Here is a 23,660-nt window from a genome sequence, read left to right as displayed (position 1 = left end):
ACCGCCTTCCCCTGCTCTTGCTGGTGGCTGAGAGCCCGGGCGGCGAGGGCCTGGAGTAAGAGGGAGTCTCCTCACTCACCCCCCCGCGCCTCTGATCAGCTTCTCCGGGTCTCCTTAAGGAGCTGGGCGGGGTGGTCGCCCTGAACTGATGCCTGTGTGACGTGGGCTGGCCAGGGCGTTTCCTCAGCTCCAGGACCTTCTGTCTGTGCCCAGGAAGTGGGGCCGGATCACCCCCTCCCACCCGCCCACGCGCCAGCTTTGTGGTCGTTCCTTAAGGGCCCACAGGCCCCCTCTGTGGCCGAGGTGGGGATCTCAGCCCCTCTGGGGGACCCCTGCCCCGGGAGTCGTGGTCGGTCAGCCCGCTGGCAGCTCTGGCCGTGCCCAAGTCACTGGGAAGGCACAACCGGCAGGCAGACTCCGGGTCATCTCCGGCAAAGTCCGCCTGGCTGCGGTGGACCCAGGAGCCTCTGGGAGCACCCCCACCCTGAGGGTGCTTCTCCAGCTTCCCTGCAGCGCCCGGGGCTGTCAGAGGAGCGTGCCCGCAGCCGCCTGCCCAGGGGAGGCGCGTCCCCCCGGGCCTTCCTGGCTCGTCACAGCCTCGGGTTTTGGAGAGGACTCCCCACACCCACACTGGGGGCTGGAGGAGGACGTGAGCTCTTCCCTGCATGATCTGCTGGGATTATTGGGGAATGCTGGTCAAGATTTCTGACCTCCATCCTGCTGGGGGGGCTCCATCATTGCCATTAGGCACCGCCCCCACCCCCGCCACCCACATATCCCCGTCAGACTCCTTTCTCTCTTACCTTCTTTTCCGTCTTCCCATGCACCGAGCTTCCTCCCGCATCAGGCACCTGCCCTGCTCACTCGACCTTAGCCAGCCTCAGTGTCTTCATGGCCTTTCACAGCCCCCACCCCACCACACGTCCCCTTGGTGGGGTGGGGACCTCAGCAGGTTGACTGACTGCTGCATACCGAGCAGTTGGCATAGCGCCTGGCATGCAGTGATTCCTGGCAAATGTCTGTGGGCTGGACAAACGAAGGAGGGACACACCTGTGTCAGTACACACGCCCCGCGCAGAAGTGGAAAGAGCCTGGCGTTGGGAGTCTGTTGTTCAGTCGCTAAGTCGTGTCCGACTCTTTGCGACCCCATGGACTGCAGCACACCAGGCTTCCCTCTCCTTCACTCTCTCCTGGAGGTTGCTCAAACTCATGTCCATTGGGTCAGTGATGCCATCCGACCATCTCATCCTCTGTTGCCCTCTTCTCCTCTCACCTTCAGTCTTTCCCAGCATCAGAGTCTTTTCCAGTGAGTCTGTTCTTCACATCAGGTGGCCGAAGCATTGGGTCTGCCTGTTTGCAAATCCCAGCTCTGGCCCTTGCTGATGTGCCTTTCTGAGCTTCAGTGTCTCATCCGTGAGATGGGCATGCTGGTGCCTGCTGGGCAGAGTTCTGGCAGACGTGTGAAGCCCTGTGGCATAGCGAGTGGACAAGAGGGGCCGCGTTTGTTGTTTATGGACACGGAGGAAGGTGGTCAGTGCCCGTAGCCCCAGCAGAACCTGCCAGTCTGTTTTGTTAATTCAGCAGTGACTCCTACGGCACTTTGCTGTGCTGGACGCTGTCCCGGTGCGGGGTTTCAGCAGGGACCGGTCCCTGCCCTGGTGCAGCTTACAGGCTCCTCGGAGTCGCAGACGATGAGCAAGAGAAGTCAGTAAAACTAGAGTCTTTTCAGTCCCCTAAGGGCTAAGGACAAAAAGTAAAGCAGGGACGGGGGCGGGGCGTGCATCTAGGGGAGGCCGCCTCCAAAGCAGGGGAGGGAGCAGGTGCCTGGCTGGATGGCTGATCCCAGTGTCCCGACCCCACGGCAGGGCTGTAGCTGCAGCCCTGCCCCGATCTTGCACTCAGCAAGACAGGCAGGCTGAATCCAGTGTCCTTCTCCCCTGGCAGAGACCTCCTCCACCTCGTTCAAGGTGGCGGCCTACGTCTTCATCAGCGTGGGGGCCCTCACCATGGTCATGGGCTTCCTGGGCTGCCTGGGTGCCGTCAACGAGGTCCGCTGCCTGCTGGGGATGGTGAGTACGGTCCCCCCAGAACTGCCCACCCAGCGCCCCCACCTCATCTTGCCTGGGGGGCCCTGGCCCAGTCTGGGCGGGGGCATCGAGGTAAGGGGGGCGTGGTGGGGACCCTGCTGCTGACTATGTGTCTGCTCTGCGTCCCCAGTATTTTGCCTTCCTCCTGCTGATCCTCATTGCCCAGGTGACTGCAGGGGTCTTCTTCTACTTCAACATGGGCCAGGTGAGCACCCGCTGACCCCGTCCCCACCCCTGACCTGGGCTGGACTAGGGTAGGGTTGGGGGTGGGGGTGGCCTGGGAGTGGGGGACAGACAAGAGGCCTTGTGGTTGTCACAGAGAAACCCAAAGGTGGGGAATTCCTGGTATGGTGTTTAGGACTCCATGCTTTCACGGCCAAGGGTGTGGGTTCAGTCCCTGGTTGGGGAACTAGGATCCCCCAAGCCATGTGTCACAGCCAAAAGAAAGAAAAAAGGAAACTCGCAGGTGCCAGGTCAGCCTCCTGGGCCTCCAGTTCCCTATGGTAACATGGCAGAAGGCTAGAGGGGAGTGGAGACAATATACGTGGGTGGAGTCGCTGCTGAGCCCTACATTGACTGGACCCCACCACTTCCTAGCTGTGTGGTCACTGACAAGCTGCTTGCCTCTCTGTTCCTGTTTCACCTTCTGTAAACGGGCGTCATTAATAATTTAACTCTCAGGGTTGCTGCAGTGATTCAGTGAGATTATCTTAGCAAAACACGTAGCTCAATTCTCAGCATCTCGTCCGCAGATGAGGCCCAGGGAGGAGACATCCATGAAAACGTTATTCCCATGTCAGAGGGAAGACCCTCGGTGTTAAGGAATAGAAAATCAGACATACTGGGGCTTAAACTCTAAGGATATATGTTGTTGATTTAACCAGAAGTCAGGTTTGGAAACTCAAGAGGCCCTGGTTCTGGCTGTCTGTTCAGCATCCTCATCATGACATCTTTCCTCTATCAAGCCACTTACCTCATGGTCACAAGATGGCTGCCACAGCACCAGGCATCTGCTGCTATGGCCAGAAGAAAGGGAGTGGGGCAGTGCCAGCCATGGCCATCTGTTTTATCCGAAAAGCAAGCCCCTGACCAAGCAAGCAGGTCTGGGGCGGTGCCAGCCACGGCCATCCCTTTTACCCGAAAAGCAAGCCCCTGACCAGTCTCCTCCAGACTGAGTTTTAAAGGCACTCCTAGCTTCAAGGGAGGCTGAGAAAGTGAGTATCCAGCTTTCAGACTCTAAAGACAGAGATGCAAGAGAAGGGTAGGCTGCCTGTTGGCTGCTGGGTGTGCCAGTTGATTGTGACCATCACAGTTAGCATTATGGGGCACCTACTCTGTGCAGTTGGTATTTTCTAGAAGCTTCATGCACATTATCTCATCTCATCCTCCCAGCAGCTCTTGTAAGTCTTATGTTGATGGGCCGGGAAGCAGATGCTCAGAGAGATGATTAACAACGGCAGCATCAGTAATAGTAACGATAGCCCCTTATCCCTGATCCCTACTGAGCACATGCCAGATTCTGGGCTCAGTGCCAGCCACTCTCCATGCCTTCTTTTCCTGGGCCTCACCTCCTCATGCTCCAGGTGAGGGCCCAGGCTCAACGAGGCCAGTCGGAGTTCACCCTGGGCCCGGCTGAGGCTGGATCCCGCCTTTCCTTCAGGTCTACAATTCCCATCTACCCACAGGGCTGGCAGAGCCAGCGGCCGTGTGGACTCCCACATTTCACCAGTTGAAGGTCACGTTGCCACAGATCCTTCTTGGAACGAAGTTGAGAAAACATTATAGCAGCACCATCAAGTAATACTTCATAGAATTTAGAACAAGCCTGGTACTAAACACTTTGTATATACTGCATTTATTTGTTCCTCAGAGCAAGCCTTTGAGGTCACGGGTATGAGTACCCTCATTTTCAGATGTAGAACAGAGAGGTTAAGTCACTGGGCCAAAGGTCACACAGCTAGTAAGTGGCAGAGCCAGGGTTTGAACCCAGGCAACCTGGCTTCCTGGTTCATGCTGGTGAAATTTTCATTATAGTGCTTCCTACCTGAATCAGCTTTGCTTATTTATAATCTACCCAGTCTGTTTCCTAGGAGCACTGGAGCTAGCTTCTAACATAGGCATAGAGCAGCTAAAATTAATATGAGAAAGATCAGAAGACACACCAAGAGAGAAGAAAAATGTCATTCCTGAGCTGGGGGACAAGATACTCATGGGAGCTTAGAGCTAACTTGAACACTGAGCTTCCTGGCAGTCAAGGTGAAAGGGAAAATAGCAGCTTAGTAGATGAAAGGAAGTTGGCTTGGTTACCAGACAGAAAGCCGATGCTGAGGGAAGGGAAGCTATTCTCCCAGTGCAAGGGTTGCAGGATTAGGTCTTCATTTCCACCCGTGAGGCACTTGGGGCTTCTCTGGGCCCCAGTCAGTGGCACATTACCAAGAGAGTGGATGAGAACTGGTCCCCAGTGAGCAGCTCCTGTGACTCAGAGGCTGGTCAAACGGTGCTGGGCAGTCCACTTCTTCACCCCCGTGTTGTCCCACCTCACAGTAATAAAGACAGTGTCCACCTCTGAGCACCAATCACGTCCCAGGGGCTGAGCTAGTCGCTTGACACTCATTTTAGTTTTGCTGGCATTTTCAAGTTTAAGAAACTGAGGCCCAGGAAGGCAGTGGCTTTTGGCCCTGGTCACATGCAGTTCAAATGCGACAGGGTGGAGATTCCCACCCACGCCAACCCGAGGCCTGTGCCGCCCTCTACTTCCACGCTGCCTCCCCTCTAGCTGGCATACATGCCCCGGAGGCGACGCCCAGTCCCAGAGCAGGGCTGGTTTGGAGAATCAGCTCTCCTGACTCTAGTCCAGGCTGTATGTGTCACGGTACCCCACTGTCCCCTTCTCTGCCTTCCTCCAAGCCCCCAGAGTCCACACTTCACGCTCCCCAGCCCCCAGCCCCAGCCCTCCTCCCCTTGCCCCACCTCCTTCTCTGGAAAGCAGGGGGAAATTTCCTGACTTCGCTGGGGAAGTTCTGGCGCCACCCGATCGCCCGAGTTGGAATGAATGATTTATTTTTTCTTTCCTAGCACATTGTAAATCCCAGTGGGAGACTAAACATGCCCTTGGTGGTGTTTATTCCCGCAGACGAGGCCCAGCTGGGGAGGTGGGACTTGGGTGAGCCTGAAGGAAAAAGGCTTTTTTGGAAGGCGACAGGCCCGTCTTCCCCCTCTCTCCAGGCCTGCTGGGCAGGTGGGAGGGACTGAGCTCCTGTGGTCTCCCTGAAGTGGTCTCCAGTGTCCTTCCTCCCAGCAGCTATTCCCAGGGCGGCGGCAGGGGAGGCTGGGCGCCTCGGGCAGAGCACCGGCTTCCAAGCTCTGGGGTCTGCGTCTATCAACCGAGAATAGAGCTGGTTGGCTTCCCCCCAGCCCCAGGGTTGCTGGGAGCCCAGACTTCAAGGCCTGTAGCAAACACAGTGTTGGCCCAGGCCCTGGACCCCAGAATCAAGCTGCCCATGTCGGAGCCCTGCTCTGCGGCCCTCGGCAAGTTACTCAGCCTGTATGTGCCCCAGTTTCCTCCTTTGTCAAACGGCAGCAATCCTACAGGTCCACTCTCCCTTAGCCATAATTCCAAAGTCCAAAAAACACTTTGGAAACCCAATGTACCACTCGCAACTCATTTGGTGGCAAAATCGAACCCGGATAGAAATGAGCTTGTTGATGGCCTTGGCTTACCCCCTTTAGCTGTCCCCTGGGAAGTATAGAATGGGAGAGATTGACACGCAGCCCTCTGGCCCTGCCTAAAATCCGACCGTTTCTCGGGGCCGGAGCGCACTGGCCCCAAAGGCCACCTTATAAGCGGGGCACCAAGGATGGAGAGTGTTGACAGATGCGAAGGGCCTAGTGTCTGCCTGGCCCAGAGCAGATGTGTGCTGGTGTCATTGCAAGAGTTTCTTATTATTGTCACCATTGCTGACTTCACTAATGCCTCGTAAGGGCTCAGTAAAGGGGCAGCTGTTCCTATTGTCACCAGTACTAATGTTCACATTAGCAAGGGCTGTGGGAACAAAAATTTAGGTATGGAGTAAAGATTCCCCTGGCTGTTTCCTTGTCTGATCATTACCCAGCCCCCATTTAGTGGGAAAAGCTCAGGTCTGGGTTCTGCCGCTGCCTGCCATGTGGCCTTGGACATGTTACCCAGCCTCTCTGAGCCCCTGGTAACCTCTTGGGCCATTCCCAGCTCTGTCACCCTGGGATGCTGGCTTGTTCTTTGTGGGTGGTGGAGGGTGGGCAGGAGTCAGTGCAGAAGAGGGTGAACTAATAACCAGTTCCCAGAAGGTGCTGGGTGCTGGGCTGAGTGCACTCACACAGGCCATCCCACTGACCTGCTCGTGGGAGGCCGCTGAGGCTCTGGGAGTTTGTATCAGGGGCTTCCCTGGGTGGCTCTGTTGGTAAAGAATCTGCCTGCGGTGCAGGTGACCCGGGTTCAGTCTAGGTCGGGAAGGTCCTCTGGGGAAGGGAATGGCAACCTACCCCAGTATTCCTGCCTGGAGAATTCCACGGACAGAGAAGCCTGACAGGTAACCGTCCACATGGTCACAAAGAGTCAGACAGAACTGAGTGACTAACACTTTCAGCTTGAGCAGAAGGCCTGAGGGGAGGGGCTTGCGTGGTCTGGGTGGTCGCTGGGGCGGAGGCAGGGGGGTGGTGGTGGTGACGGGCTCAGCTGGACTGCTGTCTGCTCTGCAGAGAGGGTGGCCGGCCAGGAAAACCATGATTCCCTTCCTCCTCCTTCCCTCTCCCATGCCAGAGGCCCACAGGAGCCAGGCAGCCAGCGCCCACAGGAGCGAACACACAGGGGATTAAATGAGCTCCGGAGGGCAGCGCTCCCTGCCGTGGGAACCTCCTCAGTGATTAGCTCCAGGTTACTGCCACCGGGAGGTGGCTGGAGCCCGGACGGGGCTGGCGGTGGAGGCGGGTGGCGGGGACCTTTCTCTTCCCTTTCGGGGAAGGGGAAGAAGGTGCCCAGACTGTCCTTCTGGAAAGGGATTCTGGAGACCAGTGGGCAGAGACTGTCGAGCACGCGAGTGTCTGGCTCCAGCGGCTGACTCGGGCGCCGCCCTCAAGCCTATCGTGGGGGCGGGACAGACGTACATGGTGTGGCCCCCTGCTGAATTCTTCGGCAACTGGTTATGTAGATTGCAGCCAGAATTTCAGCAAAGACCTAGGTGGTCACTAAGAGTGAAAATGCTACCCCTTCCACATCTTCCAGGGCAAAGGGTCCTCATTTCTCACCAGGTTCCCAGGATGAAGCCTCAAAGCGCTTGGCAACCCCTTTTGTGGGTACAGGGGGAGGGGGCAAGAAGGTGTGGGTCCCTTTCATCGCACGGGGACCCCTCATTGTGAGAGGCAGTTTGGCACATAAGAGCTTGGAGAGAGGGCTGATCACTATCCCAAAGAGCCTGCAAAGAGCCTGGAGATTTACCCCGGGGAGGAGGGGGTCTCAAACATCTGAATGACGTTTGTCCTGGGAGAGAACGATTCGATTTGTTCTGTGTGGTCCCAGCTGGGACTTGGGAGGGAGAGGGAGGATGGAAACCCATGGCTAGAAGTCATTTGGGCTCAACTTAGAATGAACTGACTGAACCAAGAGCCTCCCCACAATGTGCTATTTTGTGTGGTACTGAGTTCCCCATCACAGGGAGCATTTAAGCAGAGCCTGGAAAAGTACAAAAAGGATTCTTACTTTTGGATGACATGCTGGACTCAAAGATGTCTTCTGATTGTACCTCTCTCAGAAAAGTCACACTACAAAGTGACATAAAAGCATAGCATGAGGTGGGGGTGGGGGAGGAGAGTTATCCCAGAGGATGGCAGGGTTGGAGATGGTGGGTGGCTTGCTGTGATAGGATCTCAGGGTTCTGGAGATGCACGTAGCAGGTGATGGCTGTATATCCACAGCTTGCCAGCTGTCTGATCTCACTGTCTGAGCCTTGGTTTTCTCTTTGGGGAAGTGGGGAGGATGGTATTGGACAAGACCAGGGCTGGCTTCCTAGCTGTGTTCACTGAGCAGCCACACAGCATCCCACGCTTAGAAGGTTTCTGTGCTTGGGCTGATGTCTTGAAATTCCTAATCATTTTGAAGTAAGGAGCCCTGCATTTTCACTTCACACTAGGCTGTAAATTATGCAGCCATTCCTGGGCAAGCCTCTTTATCACCTGTAACAGTAACCCAGCTGAAACGGGCCTGCCCTGGCTGCAGGCGCAGCTGGATCCAGGCTTCTAAAGGCTGCCCCCGGCACTGTCTGTCTGCATCTTCAGCCCTGCTCGCCTCCGTTGGCGTCCTCCTCAGGTCAGCTGTCCCCAGGGGGGCTTGGGGTGGCCACTCAGGCCCTCATCCCACCAAATTAGCAGAAGGCGAGGGCCCTCGGGCATGACCTTGGGTCACTTGCCCATCCCTGAACCACTTGTTGTGCCAGGGTGTAGAAGGCGCTAAGTGGCACCCTGGGTTTTTGCTTGCCCCTGGCAGCGAGGGGGCAGGACTCCTCAGCCGCATGGTGGGTTTGAGGGGTGCTTACTGCCAAGGAAGGGAGTTGCTGTTTCAAGAACGGAGAGTGGACATGGGGCAGGCAGAAACCACAGAGAGGCCCCTGCAGGGATGAAGTGAGATGGCGAGCTGCTTCTCCCTGCTCCTCCCTGTCTCAGGAACAGCCTGGTTGCCAGGGTAACTTCCCCGGGCTCCTGGCACTGCCTCCTGGGCATTGGGGTCCCAAGGCCTCAACTCCAAGCTAAATCAGCCCCTGCCACCGTGGCCCTCCGTGGCATAGTTGGGTCCCTGGGCCCCATTCTGGGCTGGAGGATGGATGTGGTGTTTCCATGGAAACTACCCAGCCTCAGTGGAAACCACCCAGCTTCCATCGCCTTCTCATTTCTGGGGGCTGAAACAGGGAAGTCTGGGCTGTTGTGGCAACCATGCTGGGTATAAATAGAGCCCAGGTCGGTGGGGGAGGGTGGTGGGAGGATGTGGGGGGAGACAGCTCTCTCTGCAAGTGCCCCTGGGGACCCCCTTCTTTCCACGCCTCAGGGGTCATCTGCTTACTGGGGAGCAGAGGTGGGGCCAGAGGGTAGGGGCAAAGAGACTCAGATTCTGCAGGCAGACAGCCCTCGCTGCGTGACGTGGGCCAGCCACCGAGCCGCTCTGGTAGAAAACTGCTCGTTGCAGTGACCTCAAGGGGTTTCATTCTAAACAAGAGAACTGAGATAGCTTAAACTGACACCTAGGCAGCTTTTAATTATTCTTTAAGAGAATTTTAAAGTGAGTGGTCTTTGTCAGCACTGGAGAAAAGACTATGTTCACGTCTATGAGTTAACCTAATGTCTAACTTTACATTTTACATTTTCCATGTGGTACTGTTATAATACATTGTGCGTTGTGTTACACAGCCATATGGTCTGTAGATTTTTGTAGACTTCCATAGATTTTGACCAAATTAAACATATTAAAGATTAAGTGCTAAAAAAAAATAGAAAAAGAAACTGCTCTGACCTATTGCAAGCAATGGCCATGTGGTTTAAATGCTGATAGAGCTCAGTGGATAAAAACTTGGGTTCTGGAATCAGTCAGACCTGGGTCCAAACTCCAGCTCTTCACATGTTGGCTGTGAGACCTTGGGCAAGTTAATTAACCTCTCTGGGCCTTGTTTTCTGCCTCTCCATAATACCTAGGCCATCGATCTGCCTGGAGGGATAGTCAAATAAGGCATTAAAAGTCCTTAGCACGGTGCTGGTAATAACAAGCTTGATCAAAGTTGGCCTCTACTGTTGTGATTAGTTACTGACAGGCTAGCTTTGCAAGTTGTAGATCTCTGCCAATAAAACCAGAGAGATATTTGACTAAGAAGTTTATGGTAAGAGAGGGACAGAGAACGATCCTGGGGTGGGCCGGGGCGTGGGGCTGCCTGGGAGGGGGATGGTTTCCCAGGGCGGGTGAACGCAGGGGGCCGGGCCTGCAGGGCAGTCTGGAGGATGTGGGTTCTTTGAGCGCTGCATTCGTGGGGAGCTGGAGGAAGCCCCTGCTCACGGAGTTCTGAGCTGGCTCACTCTGAAAGCCCCCATCTGGAGGCCCCTGTCCCATCTCCCCGATTCCACTTTCTCAGGAACTGAGGGGCAGGTATGGGGCCGTCCCCTCGGTGTCCCTGCTCCTCTCAGGCCCCTTGCCCCAAGGTTCTGTGAGGACAAGAGGTGACCGTGAGCAGCCCGTTCCAGTCGGGGCGCCCGGGGAGGCCCCCGAGCAAGGTCCGCAGGTGGGGCCGGTTTGGGTCTCACCGCCACTGCACAGTGGATTGGTTTCTGGAAAGCTGCCATGGTGAGATCCTCTGCTCAAACCCCAGGAAGAGGCCTTGGGGGCTGAAGCCTTTTGATCCCTGCACCTCACACCCACCTTCTTTATAAACGAGTGTTTCCTCTGCGGGGTTAGCAAAAAGCAGGTGCTTCCCTCTCCCCCCACAGGGGCCCTACATTCTGAGCCAGCCTAGGCAGACGTGAACTTTGGGGGGCCCTGGAGCTGGGTAGGTGGTGAGGTTCATCCTCTACGCTCGCCGCACATTTCCCCTGGCCAGGCTGACTCAGACTCAGTTCCCGCCCCCCCACGGAGCTGATGTTCTAGTTGGGGAGAGAGACCGTAGATTCTGGAAGCAGAAGAGTATGCTATGACAAGGCCACAAGGAAAAACCTGCAGCGTGCCTCCCCTTGTAGGATACGGGGGGCCTGGCAGGGGATAGGGAAGGGCTGAGATTTTCCTGGGTGGTTCAGGAAGGCCGTTCTGAGGAGCAGCCATTTGAGGAGAGCTCTAAAGAGAGTGGGAGAATGAGTCACGTTCATATTTGGGGGAAGGAGATTTTAGGCAGAGGGGACAGCAAGTGCAAAGGCCCCAGGCAGGAGCGCATCTTGCCCAAAGACCTGCGTAACTGAAAAGGAAGGCGGAAGAGCAGGGATAACGAGGTCTGCAAGCAGCAGGGCCAATCTGGTAAAGCAATTATCCTTCAATTTAAAAAGCTAATTAATTAAAAACAAACAAAAAGAGCAGGGTCTAAAAGTGTAGGGCCTGTGGGCTGTTGAGAAGACATTTCTCCCGAGCTGGGTGAGACGCCCGCCACTGGACAGTTTGCAGCAATGACGTGGACAGAGTCTCGTCTACAGGCTCACGTGGTGTTGAGTGCTGAGGAGACGGTCAGGCGGGGGTGGCTGACCCTGACTGCACTGGGGTCGGGGGTGCTGGCGCCCAGGGAGGACCAGAAAAGTGGCTGGAATGGGTGACAACATGCTTTGAGCAGTGAGCGTAGCCCCAGTGTTTAGGGGCGTGGCGTAGAGGCAGCTTGAGCACGTGTGACCGGGGATGGGCTCCCGCATTTCGAGCATGCTGACCGCGGTCCGTGCTCTCTCCTCTGCAGCTGAAGCAGGAGATGGGCGGAATCGTGACCAAGCTCATTCACAACTACACGGACGGCTCCGAGGACAACCTGCAGGAGGCCTGGGACTACGTTCAGGCTCAGGTGAGGGGCGCGGGCAGGCCTCTGGGTGCCTATGGGCCTGGGGGTGCCTGACGGACAGAAGCTGGCGGCTTGAGTGTGAGCGTGTGTCTGCTGGGGTCAGGGGTCCTGAGCAGCCCCTCTTCCTGCCCGACCTCCAGTCACCCCCACAGCTCTGGGCCCGGGGGCCCCGGGCCCGGAAGCTGATCTGGGATTCACAGCACTCTCCCCACCCTCGGCCAGAGAGGTGGGGCAGTCCTCCAACTGCTCCGCTCAAGCCAGGCTGGGCGCTCCCCCTGGAGGTTACAAAACCACGTGTCCAAGCTGAGAGGCCGCACAGGGTGAGATCCGCCTCTGCTGAGCGGGCATGGGAACCTTCCGGGGCGAAAGGAACGTCCTATTCAAATTTTGATCCAGGTGGCGTTTATGTCAACATGGGTAGAAAAGTTCATCAAGATGCATTTGTTCACTTCAGTGTGAAGTGAACTTGCTCAGTCGTGTCTGACTCTTCACGACCCCATGGACTGTAGCCCACCAGGCTCCTCTGTCCATGGGATTCTCCAGGCAAGAACACTGGAGTGGGTGGTCATTCCCTCTCCAGGGGATCTTCCCGACCCAGGGATCGAACCAGGTCTCCCGCATTGCAGGCAGACACTTTACCGTCTGAGCCACCAGGAAAGTCCAATACACTTTGGAGTATTTCACCTCAGTTAAAGTGGAAGAGAGAGACGGGCTGACTGACTGACTGACTGACTGACTGGGTTCCCAGCCTGCCATGATGTATGTTCCTGCCTTGATGTCCAACCAGCCACCACACACTGCAAACACGCTCGGTGACAAAGTCCCAGATGCCCCCCTTGGGTGGTCCCGGATGTTGTTGCGCTCGGCCGGGACCTGCCCTCCCCGGGCGGTAGCCTCCCCCTCTGTCACAAGAGGCCCTGCTGGCCCTGCCCAACTGCTGCCTTCGGGGAGACCTGTGGCTGTGAGGGGCAGGGAAGGGACAGCACAGGAAAGCCTGACACCGGGAGACCCCGGAGACTAGGGGTGGGTCTCTGCCCTGGCCACGTGGGCATGTCTGTTCTCCGAGCAGTGAAGAGGGGAGGGAGACACTCCCTGGCCTACACGCGTCACCGAGTTTTGGAGACACGGGGTGGGGGGGGGGTGGGGCTGTGTCACCTGAGAGGCTCCAGGTGGACGGGAAGACATTATCATCCCACCTTTGGTTTGATCCACAATTGCTGAGAGGCTTTGCTGAGATCAGAGGGCTCGAGGGGGTCCCAGGATAAACAAGTGTCAGGGGAGGAGGTGGGCTGACTGGGGGAATTCCTGCAGCAGGCAGGACCTCCGGGTGACTTGTTGTCTATCAGAGGCTGCTTGGGATGGCGGTAAAAAACAGAAGGCGGCTCAGGCTCCCAGGGGCTGAAATACAAAACTCAGCTACTTCCTGGCCAGGCCTTCCCTGACCCAGTCTCCTCATCTCTAAAATGGGACTACTGATCCACGCTCACGCGCGATGAGTGTATAAAGGCCGAGGCACTTATCACGTGGCCTGTGAGTGGTGATGTTTAGTTAGGACGCCCGGGGAACTGAGACACAGTGGGTGTCCTGCAGGGGGCCCTGGTGAGCAGGGTTCTGCCTGGTGCAGAACGACCGAGAGAAGCTGCCTCACTTTGCTTGGGTGCAAGGGGCTGTGGGTGCCCCCTCAGAGGTGCCAGCCTTTCTTGCTGGAGAGGAGGCAGCCAGCAAGAAAGGAGCAAAGTAGAAGATAAATTCGCAATGAGAAACTGACCGGAGCGGGGCAACGCCTGCGTGTGCCTGGCACGCCCCCTGCTGGCCACCGGGCTGTCGTGCAGGAACTCGTCACTTGGAACGGGAAGGAGGCCAGCGGGAAAGTGTACCAGCCCTTCAGCCCTAGCGGAGTGGCTGTCATCACCCCATTCTCCAGATGAGGAAACTGGGGCGCAGAGAAGTGCAGTGACTTGCCTGTGCGCAGGGCAGGGCCCACATTTGACAGGGTCCACCCCCGACTCCGCTCTGCCTTCAGGGGCATTTTCTGGACGCAGCCCTCGCCCCTGAGATCCTGGTCCCGTCGGCAAGTCGGGAATTCAAGCCCGCCTGTGATCTGAAGCTTCTCAGGGTCCCCTTCACGAGCTTTCTTTGCCTCAGGGTCATCTTGAGCATTTTCTCCTCTAAAAAGGCAGATGTGCATCTCCCTTTTCACTCTGGCAACCGCGAAGCTAAGAGCCAAACCTCAGCTCCAGAATGTGCTCAGAGCCTGCAGGTGGAACCAGCCTCTCCTGGGCAACTGCTGTGCCCTCCTGACCTGGAATGGCGGCCTCGCCTGTCTGGTCCCATTTCATCCTTGTAACAGATCGAGTTAGGGAGTTAGTTAGTTCCCCCCCATTTTCCAGATGGGAAAGTTGAGGTTAGCACTTTGACCAGAGCTGAGTAGCTAGAAGGTGGCAGAACTGAACTGGACCCCAGTAACCTGACTCCAGCCCCCACACCCCCAGCTGTATGCCATCTGCCCTCCTCCTGTCCTGCATACCCGTGTCCTTTCAACTTGACCGTCCCTTCTGTTTTTTTATATTTTTGCTGCTTCTGATTTTGTTTCCTGCTGTTTTCATAGTTTATGGTGTATCCTGAGAGCCCCTTTCAACTCCTCGTGGCTCACAAAGGCCAAAGTGAAACCTAAACTCTTAATCCCAGGAGTTTGGCTGAGGCTGGGGGTGGGGGGCCGGGGGCGGGGGGAGTCGGGAGACAGACCTGAGCTCCTGTCCAGGAAGCCCCCAGCTGAGTGGGCGGTGGGCTTGAGCACCCTGTCCCGTCTCCCACCCAGGTGAAGTGCTGCGGCTGGGTCAGCTTCTTCAACTGGACAGAAAACCCCGAGCTCATGAATCGCACCAACATCACCTTCCCCTGTTCCTGCAAGAAGAGTGATGAGGAGGATGCCCATGTGTTGCCACAGAAGGGCTTCTGCGAGGCGCCCTTTGGCAACAGGACCCAGAGCGGCAACAACCCCTTTGACTGGCCGGTGTACCAGGAGGTGCGTGGGTGGTTGTTGGGGGGGGGTTTGGGGCACGGTGGGTTCAGACCCTCCGGCCCCCGGCTTCACCTGGGCCATTGCTACATCGACCTTTCTTCGCAGAGCTGTTCCTGCCTTCCTTTGATTCCTCTGCTTGTCATTTGCACCTTCATCTTTGTGTTCATCAGTGGGTCCATTCAAGGACCACCCAGACCCCGCTCCACTGGGCTGAGGGTGGCCCCTGACCCCGGTGATCCTGCATGTCGGGGTGATGCGGCCCATCATGGGGTGACATGGCTGTGTTCTCTGCTCATAGGGCTGCATGGAGAAGGTGCAGGGCTGGCTGCAGGAGAACCTGGGTGTCATCCTCGGCGTGTGTGTGGGCGTCGCTGTCATCGAGGTCTGGGTCCCCTCCCTTCCAACACCCGCCCCCAGGCTGCCCCCTCCCAAGACTGGCCCTGCTCTGCAGACATCCGGGGGGGAGGGAGGGGTGGGCTGAGGCCCATCGGCTTCTATAGGCCCCGTGGTAAGCCTGCCTGACCCCTGCCCCTCGCAGGGCCCCCTGCCACCTGAGTCACAGGTTGGTCCTGAGGCTCTAACTGAGGATCAGCTTTGTGCAGGTCAGGCCCTGTGTGCTGACCCTGACTATGGGATGCTCCTCCGGGGTCCCGCCTCTGACTGTCTCCCTCTCCCTCCCAGCTCCTGGGGATGTTCCTATCCATGTTCCTATGCCGGCGTGTCCATTCTGAAGACTACAGCAAGGTCCCCAAGTACTGAGGCGGCTGCTGTCCCCACCTCCCTGCCTGTCCCCCCAACCTCAGGGCTCCTAGGGGTCTCTCCTAGGCTCCCCAGCTCCAGGCCCACCTCCCACCTCACTGCCAAGACCCCTTGTCCGTCCCGTGCTGGCTGGAAGTTGGGGGGCTTCCTGGGGCCTGGGCCCCCTCTCCTTTGCTTTTTTGCCGTCAGCCTTAAGCTCCAGCTATTCTGTGGCTCCTCCACACACTTGCTGTCTGCCAGGGTTGTCTTAGCAACCCAAAGGAAACGCTCCCCGCACAGGTGGGCTGGGTTTCTACCTGCCTTGGGGGCTGTATATATTGTATGGGAGAAAGTGTGTTAAAAACTGGGGGGGGGGGGGTTGGATAAGGCACCCTGGGTTGTCACTGCCCACTGCGTGGGTCAGCTTTGCTTCCATTCTGATGCTTCTGTCCTTGGTTTTTCCATTTTCCTCGAGGTAGTGGGAGAAGGTGGGCTTGACCTGACATAAGAGTGGCACCCCTTCTCCAGCCTGACCCAGCCCCACCCAAGCAGCTCAGGCCAGCCTGGGCCGTGCTGTGAGGGCAGGGCCTGCATGAGCTGGGCTGAAAGGGGGCGGCCTGGGCATGAAGGTCTGGACTGGCCCTGGGCTGCTTAGGGAAGCAGGGGGTGAGCCCTCCCAGTGTGGCACAGAGCTGGCCCTGCATTCACCAGGACCCTGAGCGGCCAAGGAAGCAAGGCTGCTTTCTCCTGTCCTCTGTCCCCCAGGGAATGGGTGGGTAAGGTTATGCCTTGAAGCGGAGTGGGGAGGGGCCCAGGGCACAGTTCTGTAAAACATACACGACCGATTATTAAAGAGGATTTGTAAGAATCCAGCCTGCCGTGGTGGAGATGCTGCTTCCGAGGGCAGGGGCGGAGGACCACAGGGGCGAGCTGATGTGGATGTGGTGGCCGGGCCTGCGGGAAAGAGTGGTGAGCGCCTCCCTGCCGTCCCCAGGACAGGGGGTTCTTTAGGGGCACGTCTGGCCCCCTGTTCAAGCTGGCACACGAGAAGTGTGACGCCTGGCTCTGACCCGTTTGCCTGGCTGCCGGCCTGCCTGGGGTTCGATTTGCGTGTTCAAACAGGTGTAGATGGTACCCCTAGGGTACAGGTGCCCCCAGAAAGTGACCCAAAGTGGGCTGACTGCGGAGGTGGGTCAGTGAAGCCACAGAGTAAACTCTGCCTCTTTCTAGAGCATCTTTTTTTGTGTGTTTACAAAAGAAGGAAACATTTTCATATTGAAGAAACGTGAGGGAGTAAGGCGTGCAGAATTCAGGAGGTTTAGACGTGCAGAATTCAGGAGGTTTTGAAAGATTCAAGAAGCATCTTTAAAGGAAGCTCTTACCTGTACTTACTCAAGTGAGGAAGTTGAGCCCCAGCACACAGCCCTGCCAGCGTCAGGAAGCTCAGGGGGCTGTGCACACGCTCTGCCCTGGCGGCTGCTTTAGGAACATGAGCCCGGAGAGGGGGGCGCGGGGGGGGGGGGGGGGGGGGGGGCGGGGTCCCCTGGGGTGAGGGTGTGGTGGGTCTGGAAGGCTGGGGGGAAGCCCCATCTAGGTCACTCGCTCCACCATCTCCTCCCCTCTGACTCCTCTGAGGCCCTGGAGGCAGAGGAGGGCGTGGGTGGGTGGGGGGACTCTCCTCCCTAAAGGGGGGCGGGAAGAGCGGTGGGTAGGGTGTTTCAGCAGGAGCCACCAGGTGGCGCTGCTGCCCCATCCCAGGAGCCTGGTGGAACCCGGGGTGGTTCCCAGGCCGGTGGGTCTCTCCCTGGGTTGCAGCTGGTGAAACTGCAGATTCCAGGGCTCAGCAGATCAGAGGCAGCAGATTTGGGTCGGGGAGAATGAACCAGCATCTTGGACAGCCCTCCAAGGTGATTCCTGAATCAAGTCGCTTTCATTTCTCAAGCCCTGACAAGAGGTAGTTTAGAGATGTTCCCTCCCCAAAAAGAGACAGGCTGGAGGGTGGGTCTGGGGCAGACAGTGCTTGTCTATCCAGGAAGTGGGGGGCACACCTTAGGAGCAGCCTAACACTTCATCTGAACCTAATTAAATTCTTGCCAGAGGCTTTCTGTGGCTAAAACCCTAGGCAAATCTGAGCTGGGGCCCGTGGGAGGTATCAGACACAGCCCTGGGCTGAAGAAGCCTTCAACTCCAAGGTGTGGTTTACCATAATCAGGGATTCCCCTGGAGCTCTTACCCAGCTCTGGGGGCTGAGGGCTCCCAGTGAAGCCATTCCAGCTGATTTTATTTTGTTTTTTTATAATTCGCCTCATTACACAACAGAAGTACATATAATAAAATATAAAACAATAGAGAAAATAATAAATTTATGAAGAAGCTCCAATGCTTTGGCCAACTGATGCGAAGAGCCAACTCATTAAAAAAGACCCTGATGCTGGGAAAGACTGAGAGGAGGAGGAGAAGGGAGAGACAGAGGATGGCGTGGTTGGATGGCATCATCGACTCAATGGACGTGAGTTTGAGCAAATTCTAGGATATACTGAAGGACAGGGAACCCTGGCGTACTGCAGTCCATGGGGTTGCAGAGTCAGGCATGAATGAGTGACTGAACAACAGCCACCACAGTGAAGAAGCATAGACTTGAACGAAATAAACACAAGTTTGAGTTCCCCAGCCTGGTGATGGCAAATGCATGGTGTGCACAGAGTGTGTTCCCCGTGGCTACACGCACAGCAGACATCACTAATTGATCACCCATCTCATTTTCTTATCCCAGATGTACTCAGGCTATGCTCCCAGCTGATATCCCTCATTGCAGCCTCTGAATCCTTCTCAGCTCAGCACAGGTGATCAGTCTAGCTGGAATGCAGAGTGAAAGCAGTTGCCAACCTTGAACTCTAGTTGCTTTGTGGAACCCTATAAAATTTTACCTCTGAGCTTCCTGGTGGTCAAAGCAATAAAGGGAAAATTTTCAGCTATATAGCTTTAATTTCTCAAGGTTTCCTTAGCTTAACCACTAGGAAGACTGCAACTGGCCAGAATCTAGAATTCAGGATGGCTCAGTTCAGTCAGTTCAGTTGCTCAGTCATGTCCTACTCTTTGCGACCCCATGGACTGCAGCATGCCAGGCCTCCCCGTCCATCACCAACTCCTGGAGTTTACTCAAACTCATGTTCATTGAGTTGGTGATGCCATCCAACCATCTCATTCTCTGTCATTCCCTTCTCCTCTCACCCTCAATCTTTCCCAGCATCAGAGTCTTTTCAAATGAGTCAGTTCTTTGCATCAGGTAGCCAAAGTATTGGAGTTTCAGCTTCAGCAATCAGTCCTTCCAATGAATATTAAGGACCAATTTCTCTTAGGATGGACTGGTTGGATCTCCTTGCAGTCCAAGAGACTCTTGAGTCTTCTCCAACACCACAGTTCAAAAGCATCAATTCTTTGGCTCTCAGCTTTCTTTATAGTCCAACTCTCACATCCATACATGACTACTGGAACCTCCTGCATTGCAGGCAGATTCTTTACCAACTGAGCTATCAGGGAAGCCCCCAAGATGGCTCTGAGACCCGCAAACTTTGCTGTCCCTTCATGGCAGGAGCAGAAAGTATAAATGGACCTGCTGTGCCTGACCTGGAGCTGGTTATCGGCAATGGGGACAGGAGCTGCGCTGTCTGTCGAGGAGGACCCAGGAAGATCTCGTGAAAGTGCTCGAACCTGCCGGGTGACAGTTCTGCATAGCTGGTGCGTGGCCAGCCCTGACTCTGAACTAGTCCCACTGACATGTTCACTGATTTGCTCACTACAATCCAGTGAGGGGCATTCTCACGATTACCCCCATTTTACAGATAAGGACAACGAAGAACAAGAGCTTAACTAGTTCCCTCAACATTCTGCTATTGCTCAGAGGAGCGGGAGGGACTTCCCTGGTGGTCCAGTGGTTAGGATCCTGCCTTCTAACACAGGAGACGTGGGTTCAGTCCCCAGTCAGGAAACTAAGATCCCACGTGCCCTGGGGCAGCTAAGTCCACCAGCCACAACGACAGAAAGCCTGTGCACTGCCACGAAGATCCAGCACAAAGTAAAAAAATAATTTTAAAAATAAAAGGAGTGGGAGCTATATCCTGACCATTGGGTTGCACCGTCTGCAGGTGAGGGTGATCCTATTGGCAAGGCAGCAGGGAGCTGACCCACTGAGAAGGCAATGGCAGCCCACTCCAGTGTTCCTGCCTGGGAAATCCCATGGACAGAGGAGCCTGGTGGGCTGCAGTCCATGGGGTCGCAGAGGAGTCAGACACGACTTAGCGACTGAACAAGCCACCATCACTCTGCCCTGCAAAGGGACCCATGAGCTACCCCTGCCCACGGTGGGCTTACAGCGGGGAGAGAGGCTAAGGAAAGAGACGAGGCTTGGTGTTTGGCTGACGGCTGCGGTTCCTGGCCAGATAAGGAGAATCTGGTACTTCAGCTGGACTCAGAGCTGTATGGGGACAGGGATGGGGTCTGGTTCAGCTTAGCAGGCCCTCCGCGCCCAGGCAGCAATTCTAGCACACAAGGTTGGGGGTGGGGAATGCCCGTCCCCTGGCCTGGGAGGGGCTCAGTCCGTAGGTCAGGCAGACCTGGGCTCGAACAGGAACCTCAGATGCTCCGGAGCCACGCGAGCCCTGGCAAGCCTCTTCATCTCTCGGTGCCTCGCTTTTCCCATCTGAATGTTGGGAGGGTGCCAGAGTCAACCCAGGCTCAGGTCACATGGAGGATGTGGAACCTGTAGGCACCTGGGCCCCCAGGAACCCCGAACCCGAGCGAACAACTCTCTCCCTGGGCTTTGCCCATCTCCTAGTGCCCCCAGCTGAGCAGATGTCTGTCCTGTCTGTCTGAGACCAGGGCGACAGAGTGTGTGGGGCTCACGTGGAGGGTGAGGGGCTGCAGGAAGCAGGGCCGGAGGAGCCCAGGGCCCTGTGAGGCAATGGGGGAGAGGAGGTGGTCATAGGGCAGAACTTCCCTGCCCTTCAGTAATGCCCGTGGGGGTGGGGGGAGGGCCCAGCGGGATGCCTGGGAGAAGTAGACAGGGGGTGTCAGACCTCTGCCTGGGGCCTCTCTCAGGACCCCCAGGCCCCTGGAGTTGGGGATGACACCAGTGTGGGGCCAGCAGTCAGGTGAGCACTAGGAAACCTCCAGCTCCTTTCTTCCCCACGCACCTCTCTCCTCAATCCCCCTGGGCCTGGGTGGCAGAACAGGAGAGCCAGGATGGTCCAGAAAGCCCAGAGTGCACCCCCCCCCCCCAAAAGAATAGCAGCAGAACAGTGTTGTCTGGCTGCGAACATGATGTGAAATCTGGGTGGGCCGGGCTCGGATGCCCGGGGCTCTGGGGCTGAGGCTGGGAGTCTCAAGAAGCTGGTGTGGGGATGCAAGGGACCCCTGAGATAGCTCCTGTCCCCCAGCCGCTTGCTGACCAGTGACCTCAACGGGACCTCGGCCACCTCCCAAGGCGGGTGAAGGGGATGGGTGGCGGAGTGTTGAAGGTTCTACCTGGCCCGTCCTCACGGGCCCTGTGCCACAGGGAGTGGGGGGCGGGCTCAAAACTGCATCTGCAAATACCTTAGAGAGGACAGAGATGATGTCACAGTGATGCGGGCTGGGCCGCTTCCTGCGGCATGACCACCTCGTGAGGGATGTGCCAGGCCTGGCAGCTGGAGGGTGCCAGAGCCGGGCCTGGACCGGCAGGGAGCTGACTCAGAGGACATCCCCCTGCCTCCACAGCTGCTCTCCACCCCCTGATTTCCTGGGACGACCCCAGGGTGGTGTTGCAAAACCCGGTCACCATAGCACTGAGCCTCACTCCTGCCTCCTGGCAGGACCCAGTTTCCCACCTCCTTCTCCACCCCCTGCCCCCAGGCCCATGAAGTTCCATGAGGAAGGAGCATAAACCAACTTCTTTAATTCCCAGCTGTCCCCAAGGGCAGGTCATATGTCCGCAGGGACACCGGGCTCTGGCCTCCTGCCTCCCTCCCCAGGAGCTGGGAGCTGAGGGGCTGCCAGACCTTCTGTGACGGTAGGGTCACCCCCAGGCTGCCATCTTCCCCACCGATGCCCAGGCCGGGGGGACGTGCTGTGCAGTGGACTGGCCACAAAGGGCCCCCACAATTCCTGGGTGCTGAGACCCTGGGCAGTGCCTGCTCACGGCTGCCAGGGGCCAGGCAGGAGGCCTAGGTGGGCACCAGTTTGCTCTCCGGGTTTTGGAGGAGCCAATGGTGGTGCCCAGGAATAAGTGTCCAGGAGGCTGAACGCTGTGTGACATGGACACCAACAGCGACTTGGGTCAGAATAGGGCCTTCAGTGTGGACTGGAGGGCGGTTCAGGGTCTCCTAGGAGCAGGCCTGGGGGGTTGTCCTCCGGTAGAGAAATATTTCAGTGTTTGAGTAGCTAGCATGGCTGTGTAGGTGAGTACCTCTGAATGTCAGCCCTGTGCATGCGCGCGCGCACACACACACACACACACACAGGCCCTGACACCTCCTGAGCTCAGCCCATTCCCGGATGGCAGGACCTCCAGCTCTCCTCTCAGCTGCAGGTGGCCGGTGGTAGCAGGAAAGGCCGAAGGCTGCCAGCCTGGAATGTTCCAGGCCTTTGTGGCAGAGCCTCCCACCGCCGACCCCAATCGTGCCTGTTCCAAGGCAGAGAGTCCTCCAGCCCCTGCTCCGGGGTCTTCCAGGTGAGCAAGTTCCCCAGGCCGAGGAGCTGCCAGTGAAGGGGGTCATCGTGATGCTGGCATGGCCAGTCAGCAGCGCTTCTCCTGGCCCAGGACTGCCACCACTCTGCCCCCTGCAGAGGGACAGAGACCTAAGTTGTCACACTGCCTCGGGGTGAAGACCCGCTGCTCCCTGGGAACCTGCGGGCTCATTCATTCATTCATTCATCCCATGAACATTTAATGGGCACCTGCTATGAGCCAAGCCCTGTTCTAGACCCTTGAGAACACACCTGCAAAGACACCTCCATGGCACTTATATTCTGGTGAATGTAGGGGAGTCTTGCACACTCACCTGTACACACCTGCACGCACACGCACACAACCTCCAGCTGCCGACAGCACAATTCATGCTGAGTGTTGTGGGGACCCCTGGGGCCCATCCAAGGCGTCTGGCATCCTGTGGAAGGAAGTAGCATAATGAACAGCCAGCGGAACAAACAGGAAAGGGGGTGGGAGGCTCATCACTCAGCCCCCGCCCCTCCAGCCACACTCAGCAGGACTCAATCCTCCCCTCTGCCCGCAGCCCCCTTCCCGGCCCAAACCAAATAAATTCAGAACACCTGCTGGTCCTGGGGGGCGCGGGGCAACAGGCCCCGTGACTTCACCTCTGTTAGTCTTATCTGTGAAATGGGGACCACAGTTCCTGACCCCCAGGGTTATTGTGGGAATCAAACGACGCTGAGCTCCTGTTAGCGGATTCCCAGGGCAGCCCTCGGCCTCAGGGGGACTCCGTATCCCCTTGGGGTGGGCCTCCCTGGACCTGAAGGCACAGGTTTGGAGAACTCTGGTGCCTCCAGACCAGGAACTGTTGCTTGGTCTATGAGGCTGCGGCCGGACAGGAAGGAATCTGTGTCCAGCTCCCTGCCCCATGAGGGAAGATGCAGAGGGGCAGGAGAGGCGGCTAGAAGGCAGCGAGCTGTGCATGCGCCCCCCCCCATCCCCCAGCCGCCCCCTCTGAGGTCACTTCCCCAGCACCTGCCTTCTGGGCCGGGGAAATGTCAGGCCCAGAGCCAAGCTCCCCCCTCACGCCCTAATGTTACTACAGATGCCTCCAGCAGCGCCTCTGGGAACAGGAGTGGGCTTCCTGCAGGATGCCGGGGGTGTGGGGGCACCGGCAGGAAGAGCCGGAAGTACAGGGGGGCTGGGGGGAGGGGAGGAGGGAAGGTGGGAGCCGGGGAGGCCCAGCAGCCTCGGGGTGGGGGTGCAGTGTGGGCAGGAAGGTGCTGATGGAGGTTGACAGGTGTGGAGGGGTCTGCCCCCTGCCCTGCATCACGCACCTGGGAGAGCCCACTTTGGGGCTTTCAGGGTGACCCCCTCTTCCTGCCGGTTCATGGAGGACTCAGGGTCTCGGCGGACTGGAGGGGTCCCAGTCCTGGTAGGATGGGGAGAGAGGGGCAAGCTCACCTGCCGAGCTGCAGAGAGGAGGGAAGGAGGGCAAGTGTGGGAAGCGTGCTATGAACAGGACCCCGGCTGGAGGAGGAGCTGGGAATAAGGGCTGGGCCAGCTCTGCAGGGCGGAGCATGACTCCCCTGTGC

At 57.3% G+C, this 23,660-nt stretch overlaps 1 protein-coding gene and 1 long non-coding RNA gene across 7 annotated transcripts in view; both read left to right on the top strand.

Moving 5' to 3' along the window:
• Positions 1–16,252, top strand: part of CD82 (CD82 molecule) — a 54,778-nt gene extending 38,526 nt beyond the window's left edge. For all 6 annotated transcript variants that reach the window (XM_070473136.1, XM_070473134.1, XM_070473135.1 and 3 more), the window contains exons 4-9: positions 1,945–2,069; positions 2,218–2,292; positions 11,522–11,623; positions 14,439–14,645; positions 14,941–15,024; positions 15,324–16,252. In XM_070473136.1, the coding sequence (XP_070329237.1) occupies positions 1,945–2,069; positions 2,218–2,292; positions 11,522–11,623; positions 14,439–14,645; positions 14,941–15,024; positions 15,324–15,401 (671 nt within the window). In that variant the 3' untranslated portion in view covers positions 15,402–16,252. The remainder of the gene's footprint in view (positions 1–1,944; positions 2,070–2,217; positions 2,293–11,521; positions 11,624–14,438; positions 14,646–14,940; positions 15,025–15,323) is intronic.
• Positions 16,253–17,094: 842 nt separating this feature from the next.
• Positions 17,095–19,494, top strand: LOC139037088 (uncharacterized). The gene is made up of 2 exons (XR_011489886.1): positions 17,095–17,889; positions 18,973–19,494. It is a non-coding gene; the product is annotated as an uncharacterized lncRNA (long non-coding RNA).
• Positions 19,495–23,660: the final 4,166 nt, after the last annotated feature.

The sequence above is a fragment of the Odocoileus virginianus genome, chromosome 10 (genome assembly GCF_023699985.2).
Source record: "Odocoileus virginianus isolate 20LAN1187 ecotype Illinois chromosome 10, Ovbor_1.2, whole genome shotgun sequence".
Lineage (NCBI taxonomy): Eukaryota > Metazoa > Chordata > Mammalia > Artiodactyla > Cervidae > Odocoileus > Odocoileus virginianus.
Note: the sequence above shows the minus strand (reverse complement) of the source record. Positions and strands in the feature narration are given on the sequence as shown.